Source organism: Maniola jurtina, chromosome 11, assembly GCF_905333055.1.
Source record: "Maniola jurtina chromosome 11, ilManJurt1.1, whole genome shotgun sequence".
Classification (NCBI taxonomy): domain Eukaryota; kingdom Metazoa; phylum Arthropoda; class Insecta; order Lepidoptera; family Nymphalidae; genus Maniola; species Maniola jurtina.
The window spans coordinates 6149261-6169397 of NC_060039.1; the positions used below are offsets into that span (position 1 = coordinate 6149261).

General features: G+C 36.5%; 2 protein-coding genes across 2 annotated transcripts; one reads left to right on the top strand and one right to left on the bottom strand.

Annotated features, from left to right (window-relative positions):
* Window positions 1-116: 116 nt before the first annotated feature.
* LOC123869610 lies at window positions 117-16037 on the bottom strand. Its single transcript, XM_045912590.1, has 19 exons — window positions 15917-16037; window positions 15418-15721; window positions 15190-15318; window positions 14625-14887; window positions 14280-14484; window positions 14028-14201; window positions 13217-13352; window positions 12810-12962; window positions 12310-12449; window positions 11557-11705; window positions 10932-11090; window positions 9981-10111; window positions 7521-7697; window positions 6524-6674; window positions 6009-6155; window positions 3293-3399; window positions 2536-2653; window positions 1539-1727; window positions 117-672 (listed from the first exon to the last, which is right to left on the bottom strand). The coding sequence occupies exons 1-19, from the start codon at window positions 15926-15928 to the stop codon at window positions 541-543; spliced, it is 2976 nt and encodes a 991-aa protein (XP_045768546.1). The 5' UTR covers window positions 15929-16037; the 3' UTR covers window positions 117-540.
* A 1302-nt stretch (window positions 16038-17339) lies between these two features.
* On the top strand, window positions 17340-19871 carry LOC123869625. The gene is made up of 4 exons (XM_045912607.1): window positions 17340-17505; window positions 17916-18059; window positions 18656-18951; window positions 19011-19871. The coding sequence occupies exons 1-3, from the start codon at window positions 17344-17346 to the stop codon at window positions 18824-18826; spliced, it is 477 nt and encodes a 158-aa protein (XP_045768563.1). The 5' UTR covers window positions 17340-17343; the 3' UTR covers window positions 18827-18951; window positions 19011-19871.
* Window positions 19872-20137: the final 266 nt, after the last annotated feature.

Here is a 20137-nt window from a genome sequence, read left to right on the forward strand (position 1 = left end):
ATGGGAATCTTCAGCACGATGTATTTTTCTTCTTGTGGTGGTAGAAAATAAAGTGCAAAATGCCTGATTCGCATCTGAGAAAAAAACATCTACCTACAACCTACATTGCACATATTTTTCGGATTTATAATACCTATATTGGATCTATGCAGTGGGACCAGTAAACATAAGAACCCTCTGTTGGTATTTAAAAAAAACCAATAAAAATCATTTTTTTTTGGTTTATTGTAATAAGAAAACTTAATGAAATAATACTTACTTCTTTGTAGGGTTCCGAAGGATGCCAAACCGACCTAGCTACTAAGCCTCCACAGTCTGTCTGTCTGTCAAATAATGGCGAATAATAATTCAAAATGGGGGCTCAAAAGTTTTTATTATTTCTTTAAACCATATTATGTATTCTGAGCTCGATCGGCAATAGAAAAAGATATACACATTCTGTGGAAAATTTCCTTCTGTACCTATTCGGAGATACAGCTCGCTGACAGACAGACAAACAGACGGACAATGGAGGCATAGTAAATACGAACCCTAAAAACACTAAAATGAAAGATGATCACACATTTTGCAACGACATTCCCGTAGAGCTTTTCCAAGACGAAAACAGAAAGACTGTTGCGAATCCATGGCATGTTTGGAGTATTTTGGCGATAATAATTTATTTTCGCCACACTGGAACACAAAAAAATGGCAATTATTAAATATTTTTCCGACTCCGAAATGACTAATAGTTATCTCGTATACATAGACGTACCTGGTACATATTATACGAGATAACTAATATATAAAGCGGTATTTTTAAAATATTATCGATATAATTCTTATAGATATTTACATACATAGGTTCTTAACACCCTTAAGTCTTGTCGACTTGTCTGGGCGCTGTACATTCTTCTACAGGGTGTTTGGTAATTAGTATATAATGACGACACGTACCCATGCTACTTTGATCTGATAAATATAATGCTGAAGTAAAATGACGAAATAAAATTAAAAAAAAATCAAAAAAGCTCACTGAGATCGTTGGTCTTTACCTATCTAAAGATGGCCAACGATCTCAGTGTGTTAGGGCACGTTAGGGCCATGAAAACTCGGACATAAAAAAAAATTAAAATTTTGTATGGATTTTTTTTTAATTTTATTTCGTCATTTTACTTCAGCATTGTATTTATCAGATCAAAGTAGCATGGGTACGTGTCGTCTTTATATACTAATTACCAAACATCCTGTATATAAACATTTCATGAAATATAAGGGTGAGACAACTACACAGAACAATCACATGTCGGTAGAACTAAAAGAAATGAATGGCAGGGTAGGTAGGTACTTGGTGGCACAGTGCACGCTCAGTAGATATTTTGTGGTGCTCGGCACCGAGGTATCATCAACTAACTCGAGGTACCAAAGTAAAACATTTTCTAGTTTCTCTTAGGTACCATAATCAACAAGTAAATACAAGTCAATACAAATTTTCTTAGGTACCTATATAAGAAAAACTTAGTAATAGTCGATGAGTAGTGAGAATAGTCAATAATTACCAAAACAGCCATTTCCCTGCAGTATTGTCGGCGAGCGCTGGGCTTGAGGAGGATGGCCAGCAGCGACCACGCGCGCGCCGCGCTGCGGTCGCACCTGAGCGCGTTGAGCGCGCACATGGCCGCGTTGGCCGCTGCAGCACGCTGCTCCTTGGTTGCATCGGCGTCACCACCCTCGCCCATCGCACTTTGCTAATAAATATATCTTATTATTGTTTAATTATGACTTTGCACATGTCTACCTATTTTAAGACTAGTAATAAGTATATAAATATAAGTATATAAAAATAAGTATATAAATGTTTTGAATTTCTTGTAAAATGTTTTAAATTACTATGAAATCTGCGTTGAAAACCATTAAGAAGCTTTTTATTTCATGCCTTTAGAGCACACATGCAAAGTGTAGAATGAGACTTAGAGATATTATAATGTTCGCCCGTTTGCTGACTTTAGGTTTTTTTAAAAGATTTCCATGATGGAAGAGTTTCTGAAGTTTTTTTTGTCAATATAGGCATCTGTTTGCCTACCTACACCGATTTCTAAAATCACATCACACTAATATTATAAAGGCGAAAGTTTGTATGTGTGTGTGTGTGTGTGTGTGTGTATGTTTGTTACTCCTTCACGCAAAAACTACTGGACGGATTTGGCTGAAATTTAGAATGGAGATAGATAATATCCTGGATTAGCACATAGGGTACTTTTTATCCCGGAAAATCAAAGAGTTCCCACGGGATTTCGAAAAACCTAAATCCACGCGGGCGAAGTCGCGGGCGTCAGCTAGTTACAGATATTTCTCTCGCTACAAAGGAAAGCCCCCTGATAGAAACCTAGATTTTTAGCTCTTTATCATGATTATCAAGACTCGTTTGATGTCGTCCGTCAACCTGATTCCTTATTTCTGATTTGACCACGTAGAAAAACTGCAAGCGCAGTTCTTTACATCGCCCACTGGGACCTTCTGAGGTTTCTTATGAGGTTCTATTTTATTAGTTGTTACCATCATCCAATCATCCGCGAGCGCCATCCACGCGTAAGCACTGGGGTTGCGCCGGGTGAGATCCGTTAATGTGGCCTGAACTCGCACATGATCACGGCGTGGTAGTGACAGCAAGGAACTGCAGAATCAAACAAAACTTCAAGCCAAGAGTGAATAAGCATCTTCTAGGCAAGCGCGTTCCATCTTAGGCTGCATCATCACTTGCCACCAGGTCTGATTGCAGTCCAGCAATCTAAGTATCAATTAAAAAAACGTAAGAACAATTTTACGAGATCTCAGATTTCAGCCTTTGCGCAAGTGCCGCAAAAGCCGCAAGAGCTACCAATTCTCTTGACGATTCACAAGCACTTGCAAAAGTTTATTTGTAAAGAATAAAAATCTATTTTATTCCATTCTACAAGAGTCAAACCCTCCATTTTCTCCTCAATACCTACCTGCGAGTGACGGCAGCACTAGCTACCTTTCTAAGCTATTATTCGGATATTCAGTAAGCAGTTAGGTACTAATATGTATTGTGTTCGCCACGAGTGGCTCTTGCAAATCTTTTATAAGCTTTGAACTAAGAATTTAGGTGTGCGCACATAATATTAGGATACCGAATAGTCGCGTAGGCTTTGGATTACCTATGTATAACACTGTTCAAAATCTTACTTATAAAGACCCTATCAAATATTAAGAGGCGTTTTAGTATCTAGGTATTCGGCCCATTCGGTCTCATTTCATCATTTTGCTGTATTCCTATGTAAAATAAACGTACATGTAAGGGCTGCCACAACTGCCGATTTTTTCAAATGACGCCATGGAAGCAGTCAATTCTTTTCGCTTGTGGTAGCACTCGCCCTCCAAGCTTCTCAAATACATGATCTAAGAGACAAATCTAAATTAAAACTTGGGTGTAAATATTAAAAACCAAGTTAATGACTCTATTATTGACTTGTGGAACGTAGGTGTATCGGTCTAAGTGTGATAAACCCGGCATCCTGTTTCGTTAGCTGACCTCCTTTATGTTCTATGTCAGACCTTGATCTGTATACGCTGATTAGGTACTATCGATAACCATGAGCTCAAGCACGATGCATCTGCTAAGTTCTTGAGCAATAAAATAGTCTGCAGGCTCAATGGTAAGATATAATTGCAAAGTCAATATACATATATGTATAACAAATATGAAGACGATTAGAATTAGATACAATAGAACTAAAAAAAGATCGGTCAAGTGAGAGTAGTATCGCACACGAAGGGTTCCGTAACATCGTAGAAATAACACTTTTTATTTATTTTTAATTTTCCTGGTGGCCATTTTGAATTTTCTAGTAGGTATTTGTTATAGCGGCAACAGAATAAATATAATAAATAAATAAATAAATTGTTTATTGCAGCCAAAATTTTACAAAAGTTACAACTTATTCTAGACAAAATTACAACTAAAACAACTAAAATATGATTTAAAATAATTTAGTATTAACCTAATAAAACTGACAAAACTAGCACAAATTATATTGTTGATCCACTGTCCCTAAACTCGGTAAACCTGTATCTTAGGCGACAGTGCTCTCCTTTACTAATTGAGTCATAGTTAATAGTTAATATGTAATACATAATTTACTATTTTAATTTACATAAAATATTTCAATTTTTTATATTATTTTTGTATACAATACAAGGTGTGCTTGTAGTGTGTATGCGTGTGTGTGTAAGTGTGTATGTGTGTGTGTGCGTGTGTGCGTGTGTGTGTGTGCGTGAGTGCGTGTGTCTGTGTGAAAGTGTGCAAGTGTTATATATATTATATATGTAATACGTTTGAAATTGTTATGTTATTAAGTAGGTATGTTACGTTTGAACTTCCAGCATTTTTTCAGTATCAACGTACGTTTGTTTGAGTAGCCATTCTTTAACTCGTTTTTTACATTCACTTCTATTTAGTGGATAAATGTTAATAGCTTTATTAATTTTATTGTACAGTCTACAGCTAACGATGTGATATTGTCTCCCAGCAAGTGCAGTTTTATGTCTTTCAGTTCGAAAAATTACATCCATTCTTCTCTTTACCAAATTTTTATCATAACTAACGGAATTATGTTTGCGTATAATAATATGGAATAAGTATAGTTGGCGGACTGTTAGAACTTTGCAGTCTTTATATAATTCTGTAGTTGGATATCTGAAAGGTTTTTTAGTCATTACTTTCAAAATCGATCTCTGTGCTCTTTCTAGCTGTAGCATCGCAGTTTTAGTACTCCCTCCCCAGACCGATATACAATACTTGAGTAATGATTGGGATATTGCATAATATACCATAAAGATAGTGTCTCTACTTACTGATGACCTAAGGTTCTTAAATATATATATTAATTTTCTTATTTTTGATGTTAAATTTGATAAATGTAATTTCCACGACAAAGTGTTATCTATGAGAAGACCAAGATATTTTATGTTTTTAGCATATTCTACAGCAGGACAATCACAATTTGAGTTATTATCAAAAGAGTTACAGATATGGGCTTTCAAGCATAAATTAGGGGAGGGTTGAGATGCAGCAGAGGGTGAGAAGGTGAGGAATTTAGTTTTGGTAACGTTTAGGCTCAGTAAATTTGCAGCTAACCAATCCGACACCTTTTTTAGTCCAAACTCAGCATTTTTAAAGGTATTTTCCCATGTGTTCCCTGTAATGAGTAAGACAGTATCATCAGCGTAAGATATAATTTTGCAATTTGGAATAGCCAGGCGACAGAGATTATTTATGTATATGAGAAATAACGTGGGGCCCAGTATGCTACCCTGGGGGACACCGTAAGTAAGAGGCATTTCATCGCTAAGGTATTCATTTACTTTAACTTGCTGCGAGCGGTTTGTCAAGTAATCTTTGAAAATATCCAGCGCTATACCCCTGATACCTATGTTATCCAATTTTTTGAGTAGTATGGGGATAGAAACAGTGTCAAATGCTTTGGATAAGTCCAGGAAAACCCCAACGCATTTTAGTCTCTGATCTAAGGACCTAGTAATCGTTTCGGTTAAATTGAGAGCCGCGTCTTCTGTTGATTTCTTTTTCCTAAAACCATACTGATTAGGAGATATAAGATTTTGCGATTCTAAATAGCCAACTAATCTGTTATTTAAGACTTTCTCAAATATTTTTGAAAGCGAAGTCAGCATTGAAATGGGTCTATAATTATTGACACTGCTTCTATCACCACTTTTGAATATAGGTGTTACCAAAGCTTTTTTAAAACAATTTGGAAAAATACCTTTCGATAAAGAGAGATTGCAAAGTCTGGAGATAATCGGAGCTAAGTTAGTACAACTTGTTTTTAAAACCTTTGTTGAAATACCTACACATTCAAACAATCGGACAGACAAACGGACGGACGGACGTACTAGAGTCCCGTAGCCACCCTTCAATCCGAAAAAATACTAAGATATCTGTACACCAGTAAAGTTAAGGAACTCCTTAATAAAAATCGTCTTCTTACTTCACCATATTTCTCGATTCCTTGCTTAATATGGCACAATGCGTCATCTATGTTTCCTCTGATGCGACAACATAGGGCAACCATGTGATAGTATACAGCACTTTCATCAGTTTCCAGAAAAGCCCGAGCTATACATATCTCTGCAAGCTGCAACATTTTGGTAGACATGTAGATAAAATTTTTAACTAGTTAAGTCTGTAACTAACTCCAGAAAAAAAATCCCAATCAGAAAGCCATTTGCGTCGTAAAAGAGGGAGAATTTAGATTCTCGCATGTTCGTCCGCGTGATTAAGGTTTTTAGAAATACTATAAGTAATAAGTAGTTTTAGTTAGTAGTTTTTTTTTATAGTAAAGAATATTAGTCATGCTAATCATGACTAATACTTCCCTTTCCCCTCCAATTAAGCGTGTGCCAGGAGTAGGTACGACAATAGTGTAACGGGTGGGGTTTGAACCACCGACCTCTCGGAATTCAATCCGCTCCTCAACCGTTGAGCTATCGAAGCTTAACTTACGGTTACGGCTCGTAGCCTGAGTAGCAGATCTGCAGTTTCGTAGTAACGGCTAGTGCCGGGCAGCAAAGGGGTGTGGTCCCACCAATCGCCGAGCTCATGCTCCCAAACGCGAGGGAAAGCCATCTCTTGTGATAACCCTTCCGCTTCTGTTCTAATTAAGTAGATAAGTACATATAGTTAGTATCGTCGCTATGCATGAAAATTCCGCTATGTAGAAAATCACAAGTTTTAAGGAGACTCTTTTGAATTTAATAAAAAAAAATATGCTGTACCTACTTTTAGCTACTTTTACCTACTTTTAGCTCAAAATCACATAGCTAAAAACATTATCCCTTGAACTAGCACACCTGCTAAAGAACAGGTTCATATTGTAATACATGCTTTTTAAAACCAAACAAAATGATATCAAAAACGATTCCATGCACAACGACGGTAAGTAGGTATATGGTTTTGACATTAGATTTGTTATAGTTTTTATCACACATAATTAAATTCGAAAAGTTAGAGGTGCGTGCCCAGGATCGAATCTCGGAACCTCGAATAGGAGGCCGAACACTTGACCACTAGGCTATCTCTTATTGATTCATCGCGATCAACCCATTGCCGGCTCACTACAGAGCACGGGTCTCCTCTCAGTATATGAGAAAGGTACCACGCTGGCAGACTTCACACACCTTTGAGAACATTATGGAGAACTTTCAGGCGTGCAGGTTTTGTCACGTTTTCCTTCACCGTTAAAACCGTTAAAGTAATATTTAATTTGTTGAAACGCACATAACTACGAAAAGTTTAGGTGCATGCCCGGGATCGAACCCCCAATCTCCCGAATAGGAGGCGAACGTCCAAACCACTAGGTTATCACGGCTATCAGACCGATTATTGGACTACTATTGGATGACTACTGGACCATTATTCACACCTAATTAAGCCATATAAGTACAACCCTTTCCTACACAATAAATAAAAAGTTTACTAAACTTCTGAAAAGTTTACCAACTTTTTAACTTGTTCCATGATTTCATGCGCCATGTGAAACAGTTCTCTATGCAAGAAATACGCGTTGGCAGCCACCCACAAGCAAGTATAAAATGGGTAAAACGCCATCAGGGCAGTGAAGAAGGGTTCGGCAGCATCCGGATCAACTTCAAATACTGCTCCACCTTTAGAGAGTAGACTGAAAAAATATTAAACAATAATTTTATTATTATGACTATGAATTTTAGACGACAGATGAGATCTTATACATATAGCCACAGCATACCTACCTAGTCGAAGCATGAAGGATACCTAGGTACTCGAAAAGGCTTAAGGTTTTAGATGACATCTTATTGTGTTCTGAACGGGGTCGCCTAAATCTGGTGTTCGAAAAGTGATATTGATACTTAGACCACGTTCCGTAAGAAAAAATCATGACTAAGTATTGACGTAATATTTTGTGATCGCGATTGCAATTTTTCACGAATGTCTAGCAAAAGGAGTGTTCAGCTACCGAATGTTTTCAGGGTTCATATACCTAGGTATTATGTGAGTTTCTTCCTTATAGAAAACTTCGGTAGATCATAGTACGAGTGACATTTGTTTTTGAAAAACATCAATATGGCGGCAAGTATGGCGGCTGTATGGCACCATTATGTTTTTTTTTATTCAGATACAAGTTAGCCCTTGACTGCAATCTTACCATTTACAAATGCATTTTTTTTAACTTTTTACTTCGTTTTTTGCATAGTTTTTAATTTTTTTAGTTACGTCTTGTTTCTTGTCGATTCAAATATGGAGGAGATAAGTAGGTATAAAGTATGCACTACGAGCCACGATGACCTCCCGGATATCGACGTAGGCGAGATTAGTATAGCTCTCGGGCAGCTGAAGAATAACAAAGCCCCAGGTGATGACGGTATTACAGCGGAGCTCCTGCGCGCAGGAGGAAAGCCAATTCTCAACAAGCTTAAAGACCTCTTTAATACCGTCATCAAAACTGGCATAACACCTGAAAAATGGAGTAGAAGTGTTACTGTGCTCTTTTTCAAAAAAGGAGATAAAAGTCTGCTCAAGAACTACAGACCAATCTCACTTCTAAGCCATATTTATAAGCTGTTCTCGAGGGTGATTACGAATCGTCTCGCCCGAAGACTTGACGAATTTCAGCCTCCGGAGCAGGCGGGGTTTCGACAGGGCTACAGTACCGTAGACCACATCCACACGCTACGGCAGATTATACAGAAGACTCAAGAGTATAATCTACCCCTCTGTCTAGCGTTTGTGGACTACGAGAAAGCCTTCGATTCCATCGAGACCTGGGCTGTTCTGGATTCATTGCAGCGATGCCAAGTCGACTGGCATTATATCCAAGTGCTGAGATGTTTGTATGACTCCGCCACCATGTCCGTCCAAGTCCAAGACCAACAAACCAATCCAATCCCTATACGAAGAGGTGTGAGGCAGGGAGATGTTATATCCCCAAAACTTTTCACCTGTGCCTTAGAAGACGCGTTTAAGGAATTGGACTGGAAAGGTCGAGGCATAAACGTGAATGGCGAAAATATCTCACACTTGCGATTTGCGGACGACATAGTTCTATTGGCTGAATCGCTGCAGGACCTTGAGGAAATGCTGATCGAGCTTAGCTGTTCTTCCAGACGAGTAGGTCTTGAGATGAACATAGACAAAACGAAAGTAATGTTTAACGAGCACGCTATCTCAAGACCCGTCACCGTCGGGAATGTTAGCATCGAAGTTGTTCAAGAATATAACTACCTCGGCCAGATTATACAACTCGGCAGGAACAACTTCGACAAGGAAGCTGACAGAAGAATTCAGCTGGGCTGGGCAGCATTTTCAAAGCTACGTCAGGTCTTCGAATCGTCGATACCACAAAGCCTTAAGACTAAGGTCTTCAATCAGTGCGTCCTACCTGTGATGACGTATGGAGCAGAAACGTGGACACTGACAGTTGGCCTCGTCCACAAACTAAAGGTCGCTCAGCGCGCTATGGAGCGAGCTATGTTGGGTATTACTCTCAGGGATAAAATCCGGAACGAGGAAATTCGCAGAAGAACAAAAGCGACCGACATAGCTCAAAGGATTAGCAAGCTGAAGTGGCAATGGGCAGGTCATGTCTGTCGCAGAACCGACGGCCGATGGGGCAGACGTGTTCTGGAGTGGAGACCGCGTACCGGTAAGCGCAGTGTGGGACGACCTCCTGCCCGCTGGACCGATGACCTGAAGAAGGTGGCGGGGAGCGGGTGGATGAGGAAGGCGGAGGACCGTGTTTGGTGGCGCGCTCTTGGAAAGGCCTATGTCCAGCAGTGGACGCATACAGGCTGATGGATACGAGCCACGAGTAGGGTATTTAAGTAGATTTTAATTGGTCCTGGCACCAATTTTTTAATACACAAGTGCAAAAGTCATCAAGAACTCAAAATTGGCTGGCTGAATTGAAAAATATAGTAAAGCATACCTTAATGGGTGTCGAAGATTCAACATGATTGCTTTGTTGATGCACACGTTCGCCCAGTCGTTATCTACATCTTTGAGACAAGTGGCGAGCTCACGCCAGCTGTTCGCCTCCCGAGGTTTGGATGCCACCAACTAGGTAGATATACAAAAATTTTTAACAGAAATTTTTTTTTTTTAAGCTAAGTAGGTAATCGTTCCGTAAATATAATCTATAATATAAAAATGAATCGCAAAATGTGTTGGTAAGCGCATAACTCAACAACGCCTGGACCAATTTGGCCAAATCTTTTTTTAAAATGTTCGTTGAAGTTCAAGGATGGTTTTTACGGCGAGAAAAATTAGAATTATTGCTGGAAAAACCCTAAAAATAGCCCTTTTCTTTTTCCCATACAAATGATTTCTAACTAAAACGTAGTCAATTTGAGCTTTATTGCTATGGTATAAAGTTCATATTAAATTATCCTGGATTAGCACATAGGCTACTTTTTATCCCGGAAAACCAAAGAGTTTCCACGGGATTTCGAAAAACCTAAATCCACGCGGACGAAGTCGCGGGCGTCAGCTATTTACTATGAAACTACCTAGTATGAGGTACCATAGCTAAAGGTAAAATATTTTTCGAGAAATTCTCAAAAATATCTCCTATCCGAAGGAAAACCAGAGTAATCGACGCGCGACGTAGCTCAAGGGTTGCGTAGCTGAAATGGCAATAGGCAGAGCACATACGAGCAGTTCGAAAAACTAATGGACGTTCGGATCCCAAGGTGTTAGAAGGGTGACCTGGCACCGGAAAGCACAGTGTTTGGAAGACCTCCCACTAGGTGGGCGGGCAATATCAATCAAGTCGCAGGGTGCCGCTGCACAAGACCACGGCGCCTCGAAGTCCTTACAAGAGACTTAGGTCCAGCTGTGGGCGTCTATCGGTTGATAATGATGATGACGAAGTACATGCCTGTCGATAAAGGTCCATAGCATGTGGCAAGTCCTGTAGATGTCGGGCGTGCCGCGCCGCCCTCAGTGTAGAGCTGAGCTCTTGTCTGTTATCAGTTGCCACGTGCAGCGTCTCGTTCGCGAGGCGCATGAGACAGGCGTGTGCTATCATTAGCATCTCCTACGGATAATAAATAAGTTCAATATGAAAATGTAAAAAAGAAATGTTCCTGAATTTTAAAAATGGTTTTGAAAACAATGAAGTGATGTAGAGACGAAGTTAGAGACTAGAGGCGAACGAAATAATTACTAAATATTTAATTTGTTTGAGATGATTTTGTAAAATATGTAAAATAGGTTGCAGAGTGGTCTGCTGCGCCTTTTTTCTAAAATCTTTCAATGTAAGTATTATCATGAACTCTTAGACCACAACAAAGGTCTTTTTGTAGGAGCAAATGCTGCTATGGCTTTCATACCACAAAAATTTGTTGATGTTCAGCGAAGACCAAGTATTAGTATGTTCGAGTAGGCCTTATTTAGTATTTAATAAAAAAATAAAAAGGTAAGTGCAATAAGTCTGCTATTTTAATCCTAGCCATACCTCCACTAACACTTTCTTTAATTTTCCTCCCTGAATGTTCACTTACTTCAAAAGTGCCATCGGAGTGTAGAAAATCCTTGATAACAAAGTTGTTGTTAACGTAAATGGCTGCATCCTGCCAGAATGACGTGATCAATTCCACGCGGGTGCGGGATTCACTTAGTTGACGGTTAATTGTACACAAATCTGTCAAACCTGTAACATATAATGGGCATGAGACGGGTCTGCCCGCGAAATTCAAATTTAATTTGGTTTTTCGCAATTTGTAAACTAATACGACAACGTAGGCTTATGGCATTTTACCTAATTGCGCCAATGGCAGTATCATCCTCGCAGGTTTATATAAAAATCTTAACTTGAAAGGGTCCAAGTTTAAGTAATTAGCTCTAGTATCGACGAAGTCTCACAAATTAGTCGATACTAGACTAATTTCTTATTCATCAATGATGACCCCTATCCATAAATCACTTAACTTAGTTAAGTAGAAGAGTTTTCTTGGGATAATAATGCAGTGGGTTTCCAAACTTGATAAGTTGTATCTACAGTAGTTGTTTAGTTATTACCTACTTAGTAGTAGTATTACCTACTTGCATTTCGATTAGCACCTCGTTCATATCAGATCTGTTGCGGAGGAGATGAAAAACCCAAATTCGGACCTCTATATTAAGTCACCCATCCAGTTACCGACTTGGATCAACGTTACTTAACTATTGCAATCGATTGATAAGCTTTGTCACAACTAGGCTAAACATCCCGCTGCTAATGTTGGTGCAGTTAATTATGTGAATAATTACTTTACCAAAGTATGGAACACGACGTAACGCGTTCGCCGCGGCTTGCACTGTGGATTGCCAGTCGCGGTCGAGTTGACCGCGCCCCGTACATTTGCGTTTAGTTGGTATTACTTCCATTTCGATTAGCATCTCGTTTATTTCAGATCTGTTGAAATATTATAGATTTATGTTGTTGTTTAGGTCCCTAATTAGTTTTTTTCAAAACGATCTCATCTAAAATTCATTGTTTTCCTAAACAGTGGAATATTAGGGAAATACGCCTCATGCAAAATAAATGCTTAGATTTAAATTTAGGAAACTACTAATAACTACCTACATCAATTATTATATTATGTTGTACTTGTTTTGTCGGAATTTTCATATTTTTCGTTCAGCTTAAAAATGAAAACAGTAAAACAAAATCGAATGAAAATGTTTGCTGCTGGTATACCTACTGCTGGTGGGACCAGTTCGTCAGTCCACAATAGTGGATGTTCTTATTTGAAACACACAGTTCAATACTCACTTTGTTAAATGTGGTGGTATGCAGGGCTCCATAATCGCATGGGCTAGGGAGATTTCAACGATTACAAAAGAACAATTATCGTCGCTACCCGTAGAGCGTGGTACATAAATTATCTCTGTAGTAGTGCTTGTTTGAATTGATTCTGTTGTAGACCTTAAAAATGAGGGTTCCACAGGTAATACGTATCATTTCTTTGCCCCTTATTAGCCTACAACTTCGTTCAGTTTTTTTTGTTTGAAAGGTGGCTTGATCGAGAGTATTCTTAGCTATACTTAATCCAGGAAAATCGGTTCAGCCGTTTGAAAGTTATCAGCTCTTTTCTAGTTACTGTAACCTTCACTTGTCGGGGGTGTTTTAAATTTTTAATTCACACTTGTTTAATCTAATATGTTGAGGAAAATACTAACTTGCTAGGTTTCTGAACGGCTGACAAGATGGACGGCACATTGTCACTGGGCTTGAGAAGCAATTTGCATCCACAATTAGCCATCATACTCTGTGCGTCAACCCATTGTAGTGGTACCACCAACCGAACTGTCTTCTCTTGAAATGAATTAGTTATTAATAACTACATAATGCCCGTGACTTAGCCCACGTGGATTCAGGTTTTTTAAAAATCCTGTGGGAACTCTTTGATTTTTCGGAATAAAAAGTAGCCCTATGTCTGTCTTCATTGAATCTCGAATTTTGTCTCCGGGATGCAAGTTATATCTGGACCAAATTTTGTCAAAATCGGTTTAAAGGATGGACTTTTGAAAATCCTGTGGGAACTCTTTGATTTTTCGGCATGAAAAGTAGCCCTATGTCTGTCTTCATTGAATCTTGAATCTTGTCTCCGGGATGCAAGTTAGCTCTGGACCTTTTGTCAAAATCGGTTTAAAGAATGGATTTTTGAAAATCCTGTGGGAACCCTTAGATTTTTGGGGACAAAAAGTAGCCTACGTCCATCCAAATTTATCATGGGTCTGGGGAATACTTGGTCAGGCTTTCGCCAGCAAAATGTTCAGTTATGGTCCCGGTTGGTTAGCACATTCCCTCTAGGCACAGTTTTCATAGATATCTTTTCATTGGACCGCAATCATTGTAAATTTTTAAACCTCAAATAGATAATAATATAAGCACGAGTGTATAGTAAGAAATAAAGGAACTAATAGGTACTTGAAACTACTGCTACTAATACTATTTTCCTACAAGAGAATCAAAAGATTTAATTCAAACCTCCAGGATAAAGAAGACGGAAAAGATCTATGAAGCCCATAAAGCTATAGCCCTTATTTTCACCATAAATATGAACTTCTATCGGCCATTTGTATTCGCGTATATGTTTCGTTAACAATTCTTCTGTATCTTTTAGCATAAGAACACGGTGAAAGGAAGCCCACAAAGTTGTGACTGAAAATAAAAAGAGAACCTATAAACACCTAAGGTTCACATTTATCACTTCTGTTCATAATTTATAAACATGCTTACATTGCTCAGGCTTTTCATTCACGTAGTAGTTTACGTCTATGTTTTCTTCGTTTTGTAATTCTTCAATACTAATTTCGAGTTTTTCATCTCCTCTGCTGCACAACTTCTGTTCAAGTCTCAGGTTTTCCCAATGCGGGTAAAAAGACATGCTATTGAATCTTTTTGACCATCTATAACCGTCGTTGAAACAAAACATTCCCGATTGCTTCAACAAATACATTTTATTAAACTATTGCAATTTTTATGTGATGAATGACTTCCATTAGTTATATTTTTATGCTCAATAGAATGTCTTACTTTTAATGATAAAATGTGACTTATCTTATGAAATAGAGTTTTTCTTACCATTTCATTTTGAAGCGGTAACTTAGACGCTGCAGTATAAATATATTCATCTTCAAACGGTAATATCATGTTGTAACTTCCAACAAGAGTGATTTTCATATAGTTTGCATTCTTAAACATTTTATGATGATAGATGTTTGCTGGATTCCTTGTTGCTTTCAAAGTTATTGTCACCAATGGAAGATTGTTCCAGCTTTTAACTAACAAGACAGACTGCTCAAATATTGGTTCTAGACGTTTCTTCCAACACATTTTGTTTACTTCTAAAATTAGTATAATATAATAAATGATAACTTCTAGGTACTTAGGCATTCTGTGAGCCAAAGTAGAAACGAGTATTATTTAGCAATAGTTACATTTTTATCGCGAGTATTAGATAGTGAACGCAAGACTAGTTAAGGAATAATAATAATTATTATCACCATCACTCTACTGCACTGGTAAAATATATTATTGACAAATTTTTTATTTATCAAAATATAATAAGTAAAGCTTTTCAAGATGTTCTTATATTCAGGCAAGTACTAAAAACCGATTGTGAATGTTAAAAAAATATTAAGCTCACCGGTAAATAATGGTAAAATATCGATTGTACAGCAATAAGTATCTGGGTCTAGTTTAGCAGTTCCTAAAGGGCTCGAGTTAGTTGATGTATTTACTACTTCCTCTTCATTGCGTAAGGGATGAATTTTTACTGTAAAATAATTTCTAGTTAATGTATTCCTTTTCTGTACATTCTCAATGACATCTAAGTAGGTAGATATTATATCGTCTATTTCAGTGAAAATCATACTTATTAGGGGATTATCCGCAAACAGGCACATTTTTTCATAATCTGATGGATCGTAATTCATCTGCCCCGTTGCTATTATTTTGTTGCTCACTTCTTTTACTTCTCTGCCTCCTGTTGACGTTACTATAGTTGATATGAGAAGTTGGTTGAAAAACGCGACTTCTATGACGTATAACTTAGACTCTTCATCGGGCACTCTTAAATCGTGGATTTCGACACCAAGACCATCTAGTGGTGGCACGTAAACTTCTTCTTTATACTTTGAGGTGGACTGTACCATCATTAGCGATACTTCTGAACGATTCTATATAAAAAAAAATGTCTTACATATTTTTATATAATATCTAAACAGTATTTTTTCTTTTGTTGTCGTATAACAAAAGTAAAGTACAAATTATTGTACATATTGTATTAAACGAAAAGTCTTAGTAAATAAGTAAAACGAAGCATAATATACCCAAGTAATATACGAGAAAGATAATAATTTGGGCTACTTAACCTTTGTTTTCATTTTCTTGAATATATATATTGAATATATTTTTATGCAGTTGTACCTATTAATTATTTATTTCTGTATTTCTGTGATTGTCTTTGTTATTATTTGACCTTGAGTGTTTATATTATTTGCATCATATTTTGAAAGGCTTGGTAATGTCAATTGTTTTACAAAAAAATGTAACGGAAAAGTTTTGTTAATTTTTCCGAATAAGTCTATATTGGTCTGTTTCAAATTATAAATTCTTATTAAAGTTTATCTCATATTTATCTTGAAAACTAGGCTACAATAAGTCTATTACAATGCCTACATCTACAGTCAATCACTAACTTACTGATTCAAGTCGAAAATATTCGCGCCACGCCAGCGAACTCACTGTTAACTTTACTGACTGGTCCACTCATTGAGAGTACCTAGGTACTTCTTGGTATCATTTTGTTCACATTATTTCCCTCAGTAACAGAATGTTGATATTACTACCTCTTCCAATAGCAACTCTATGTACCTAGTACCTACATATATATTATTATATAAATATAAAAGGAGAAACTGCCTGACTGACGACATATCAACTTACCTACAGCTCAAATCACTGTAGAGTTAGCCACTTGAGATTTGCAAGCAGTTTAGCTCCATAAATTTTATTAAGACTAAGAATTTTTATAACATTCTATCCAAGCAAAGCTGAGGTGGATCCATTATTATTAGTACAAACTAGGGATATTTTCTAATTTTCTACGGGAAAAGTAAAAATACTACTGTCAACCCTATAAATGAGATACCGATTTCAGAGTGCTTGCTGATTTGATCAAACTAAAGCAATAATATTCAAAATGTTTAAAAATCCATTAGTGGAACTGTAATAGTTAATAATAAGTAGGTGTACCTCATGATGATATAGTTTACTAATAGGTTGGATATTATAGGTAAATCATGTACGCTTTCATTCGCGCCATAGTTTTATTTATTTCATTTTCCACTGTTATCAACAACATGATAGATCTAGGTATCCAGGATCCTAATCACTACGTAAGTATAGGTTTTTTCTTTGGATTTTAACTTTAGTAACAAGCGGTGATAGCCAAGTGGTTAAAACGTTGGCAATTCAAAATGTTACTTGCTTTACCGGAGAAGGAAAACATCAAGAGGAAATCTGCAAGCCTGAGAATTCTCTATAATGTTCTCTAAGGTGTGTGTCTGACAATCCGCACTGGGCCAGCATGGTGGACTATGGCTAAACCCTTCACTTTAAACCCGTACTCAGTAGTGAGCCGGCTATTGGTTGTTGATGGTAACGATGAAAGATTTTGTTTACCTATCACAATAATCATAAGTATTAAAATTTTCAGTATAAACAGTCCAAAAACACTCTGACTTTTCTTTCAGAGGTCAAAATAATTACTTCTTTAATGTACTTTACCTTTACCTCTATGTTGCAGGGACCGTATAATGTGAATTATACGAGATTTGATTTCTGCTCGGGTCCTCGGTCCAAGAATTTGACTAGAAACACAATTAGTTTGCGTTCTGAAGGATTTAAATTTTACGGTCAATTTAATTTAACATTTCTCGTTCAGACCCATATAGATGAGGTCAGTATAAATTATAAAATAATAAATATGAAATACCTTTACCTAGGTATTACTAGAATGGATAAACGTTATTCTCATTAAATAAAAAGTTATCATTTTGATTTTCTTGCTTGATGATGCTTCAATTCAATTCAAGATTTTGAAAGAAAAACAACTGCTGAGTTTCTTGCTGGTTCTTCTCGGTAGGGATGACATTCCGAACCAGTGGTAACTTCTTTTAATGGTTCAGAAGCACTTGTAAAAGTTTATTTGAATAAAATTCGATTCTTTTCTATTTTCATTTGTAGGAACATCGAATTATTTCAAAATGCATTAGATTTTTAAAATCTGTTAACTCTGAAGGATATAATTTAATATAAGATTGATAAGATGTAATAATTTTTTTAACTTTTTAATTTAACCAATTACAGGTGAAAATTGTGGTATATTCATCAAAAGACGAAAAAATTGGTAATGTGCTTTGGACCTATAAGTTAAATGATCCATGCAAGCATTTTGCTTTTGCTACTTTAATAAAGAATGTTTTAAAAGCACCCAATTGTATTGTAAATAAGGTAAGTACCTATTACATAGGTAATCAACTACGAGTAGGTATGAGTAGTGTTTTAATTCTAGATTTTTTCTGCAGAATAAGATCCTTTTTTTGCATTATCAGGTCAATTGCGCCAAAATGCAAGCTTGCGCAAGAATTGGGCGGGTTTTTTTAGCTGCGTAAAAAAAAATATGACATGGCATAGGTATACCTAATAGACCATTTATTATTTTTCTAATAGGTTTTATTTACTGGTGGAGTTGGGTGGAGAAAAATCAAAATAGTATTGGAGCTGTGGCTGTGTGTGTGGAATAACATCCACTCTTCAACTGGGTTCACCTGTATTAACACTATTTTTAAAACAGTAACCTATTAAATGGTAACCAAATAATGGTTACCGTTTTAAAAACATAATTTTAATGAAATTTCGTCTTTATTATACTTGCATCTGGCATGTGGTAAAGTAGACTAGGTATAAGAGTGACCTATTATCTAGCGACCGAAATTAATAATAATAATAATTAATAATAAAATCAATCTATAATAATATTTATAGACAATAATTATTACAATTTCTTTGTCATATAGGTTAGTCTGATAACTATTTTACGGTTTCAGGGCACATATTCCCAGATTTTGAATTTTGAAGAAATTCAAACAACGTTTTTTGGTACGTCCTTCTTTTATGGTAAATACTTTTTGAAGGTGACAGCTATTTCGAAGAAAGGAAACCTCATTTGTATACTTATTGGTATAGTTTTTACTAAGAAATCTGGATCAAAAAATTAGCTGTAAAATAATTTCGACGATCACTTCATTTAAACCATTCAACTGTAGGTATTTAATTTGCTTAAAGCAACTATTAAGCAAATAGAATTATGTATTTTTAGTAAATTCTTATTCTTATGCTCAAGGTGCCCACGCACTTGAACTGCACTGCAGCAGTGCAGTTCGAGTGCGTGGGCACCTTTAGTGTCCACAAGCAATAAAACTTCAGATTTTAGCTCCAATCTACAATATACCTATATATACCTACCTACCTACCTACCTACCTACGTATGCCGACGTATACCTACCTACCTAATCACTCGCGCAAGAAATTGCGGAAGTAAGGTAGGCAGGTAAATTTCAGTGGAAAACCTACAGTTTACATTGACATCACAATGATATTTAACTACTGCTAAAACTCACCAATTAACACTTGGTCTTATTAACACTACTATAATAACATTATGTGAATTTACTCAATTTTCTCAATGAAACAAATATTTGTAAATTGTAAGTAATGTGATATATTATTATACCTACATATCTTTATATTACCAAGAGAATTTAGTTGACTTACTGAATTCTTCTGTTTCACGGTGGGTCTAAAAATTTTCCATTTAAGTTCTCTTTTTTAAATACCAAGACAAAGTAAAAATCGTAATTTTTCATACATTCTAACGGGAATTTTTGAAAAAGATAATCAAATCGAGAGAAAGATAGTCGAACATAAAAACAGTAAGTAACTACAGGTAAATATAAAAATTATTCATCACATTGCACAATAATGCTTTTTAGATTTACAACAAGTAATACTAACAAATAACTTAACACTAGGTACAAATAAATAAATAATTTGAGATTTATTTTATTCATTAGGTACTCTGTCCTATAAAAACTTTATTATTAGTAACACTGTTAATAATATTTTAAACACCGCCATTTGTATAAAAAAATTGAGTTTATTAATATATTGTTATTATTTTTAGACCGTTATATCTTCTGCTAAGGAATTTTTCCCAAATTGACCACTCCTTCCTACTTCTACAAGGTAAAAGCTAATCTATCGGCCAAAAATATATCAGCCTGTTTGGACTACAGGCTGCGACAGAAAATATAATAGTGTAACGTGAATTGAAACGTCGCGTCGTCGCGTAACTTCACCGCTCTCGTTCTGACGGGTCTATGGCCGTCAACCAACTTACATTGTTTCCTAATTTTTGTGTATCGGTCTCTCTGTGTGACTGTGTGTCTGCGCGCTCTTTACAAAGGTGAAAGGCACGTTTTGGAACCCTAGTCCCTTTAAGTTTACAAAATCAACTTACAATAGTATGT